This window comes from Castanea sativa, chromosome 6 (assembly GCF_040712315.1).
Source record: "Castanea sativa cultivar Marrone di Chiusa Pesio chromosome 6, ASM4071231v1".
NCBI lineage: Eukaryota > Viridiplantae > Streptophyta > Magnoliopsida > Fagales > Fagaceae > Castanea > Castanea sativa.
Genome location: NC_134018.1, coordinates 19,294,352 through 19,296,103, shown reverse-complemented (window position 1 = coordinate 19,296,103; position 1,752 = coordinate 19,294,352). Strand labels below are relative to the sequence as shown.

At 38.1% G+C, this 1,752-nt stretch overlaps 1 protein-coding gene across 1 annotated transcript; it reads right to left on the bottom strand.

Annotated features, from left to right (window-relative positions):
• Nucleotides 1–512: 512 nt before the first annotated feature.
• On the bottom strand, nt 513–1,335 carry LOC142639582 (uncharacterized). Its single transcript, XM_075813743.1, has 3 exons — nt 1,156–1,335; nt 861–1,082; nt 513–740 (listed from the first exon to the last, which is right to left on the bottom strand). The coding sequence occupies exons 1-3, from the start codon at nt 1,333–1,335 to the stop codon at nt 513–515; spliced, it is 630 nt and encodes a 209-aa protein (XP_075669858.1).
• Nucleotides 1,336–1,752: the final 417 nt, after the last annotated feature.

Genomic DNA, 1,752 nt, shown 5'->3' with positions numbered 1-1,752 from the left:
ATGGGTGAAGTAGGAGCCATCATAGAAGCTACTTGATGAGAAAATTGAGTACTAACACCTGATGCTGATGCTAAAAGATCTTTCAGAACAGTAATGAGCTGCTCACACTGAACTTGTGAAATAGGACATTGTGGCAAAGAAGCTTGTGAAGGAGCCTGTGATGAAGAACCAACAAATTGAGTGGCAAAGGGATTCTGTGGTGCATATCCAATCTCAACTTGAGAACCAGCACCAGGGAACATACCATTATTTGGGAAAGAACCAGGAAAGGCACCATTATTTTGGAAACAATTAGGGTTAGTTGAAGTAAAACCACCCAAATTCCCAAAATTAACAGATGGCAAAGCAGATGAAACTTGATTAGCCAAAGCTTTGTTACCTCCTTTAGGCTTGTACCCTGGGGGATAGCCATGAAATTTGTAACATTTGTCTGCTATATGACCAGTAAGACCACAGTATGTGCAAATTGGCATTTCCTTTTTAGAATTCCCTCCTTTTCCACCATGAAAACCCTAATTATGACCTTGATGACCTCTGTTGTTATTAGCATACATTGCAGTAGCTATAACAAGATAAACCATGTTCACACCATGACTTATGCTCCTTCTCTTTTCTTCTTGTAAAATCAAAGAACAAACCTTGCTAACAGGGGGAAATGGTTCAATTAACAAGATTTGACCAATAATATTCCCATAACTATCATTCAATCCCATCAAGAAACAAAACACATGTTCTTTATGCTGAGCATCCAATTAAGAAGACTTAGATCCACAAGTACAAGCACAAGTGCACACAGTGAAAGGTTGGTAGTTGATGAATTCATCCCAAAGTGTTTTCAATTTGGTGAAATAAGAACTCACTGTAAGTGATCCCTGTGAAAGATGAGAGATTTCCTTTTGCAACTGGAACAATCTTGGAGTATTGCCTTGTGAAAGCCTATCTTTAAGGTCAATCCACAAATCTTTGCCAGTGTTGATATACATAACACTTGGCTTGAGATCCCTGCTGAGAGAATTAGTCAGCCACGAAAGAATTATGGTGTTGCACCTATTCCAAGTGTTAAACCAATGGTGAAGATAGATCTGGCTTTGGAATTGAACCATTCATAAAGCCAAACTTGTTTTTGGCACTCAAAGCCAAAAACACTTATCTCACCCAACTCATGTAGTTCTTTGGTCCAGTTAATGGCTGCGATGTAAGAACAATTCCAAGACTCTTAGTAGCTGGCAAAAAGTAAGGATTGTTAGTGGACTCATCTGCCATTGTTATACCAAATGAAAGTGCAGATTGTGTGGAATTGGAATTGGATGCATCAGTAGCAGAACTGGAAGCCATGAATGAGCAAGAAAGCTCTGATACCATGTAAAGAAATGAACTTTCTAGAAGAACAAAAATGAAAAGCTCTCTGAATCTGAGAGAATTCTATATTTGAATCACTGAGTGATTATGAGAGTATATACAATTTAATTAACTGCTCTGTTTATATACAACACTAAGCAGAAAAAACTAACTCACTAACTAATTTTCTAACAAACTCCACTGTGTAACGGCTTTAAGCAGTGACCAATCCGTTCTTGACAACTGGCCTTGTATGTGACCTTTTTTGCTTCACAACCTCGCACGTGTTGACTATCCGTTTTCATTAAACAAAACACTGCCGTTTCCCTTGCTACTTTATTTCTTTCACCAAAACAACTTAATGTCGTTTTCTTCTTACTCTTTGAAGTTTCTTTCCCGTTTAGCTTCTGTTGT

Coding starts and splice junctions, on each gene's coding strand:
- LOC142639582 (XM_075813743.1), bottom strand. CDS start 1,335: ATGGCTTCCAGTTCTGCTACTGATGCATCCAATTCCAATTCCACACAA. Junction 1,083..1,155: donor CAAAGAACTACATGAGTTGG/GTGAGATAAGTG, acceptor TTCCAAAGCCAG/ATCTATCTTCACCATTGGTT. Junction 741..860: donor TTTCACAGGGATCACTTACA/GTGAGTTCTTAT, acceptor TTGGATGCTCAG/CATAAAGAACATGTGTTTTG.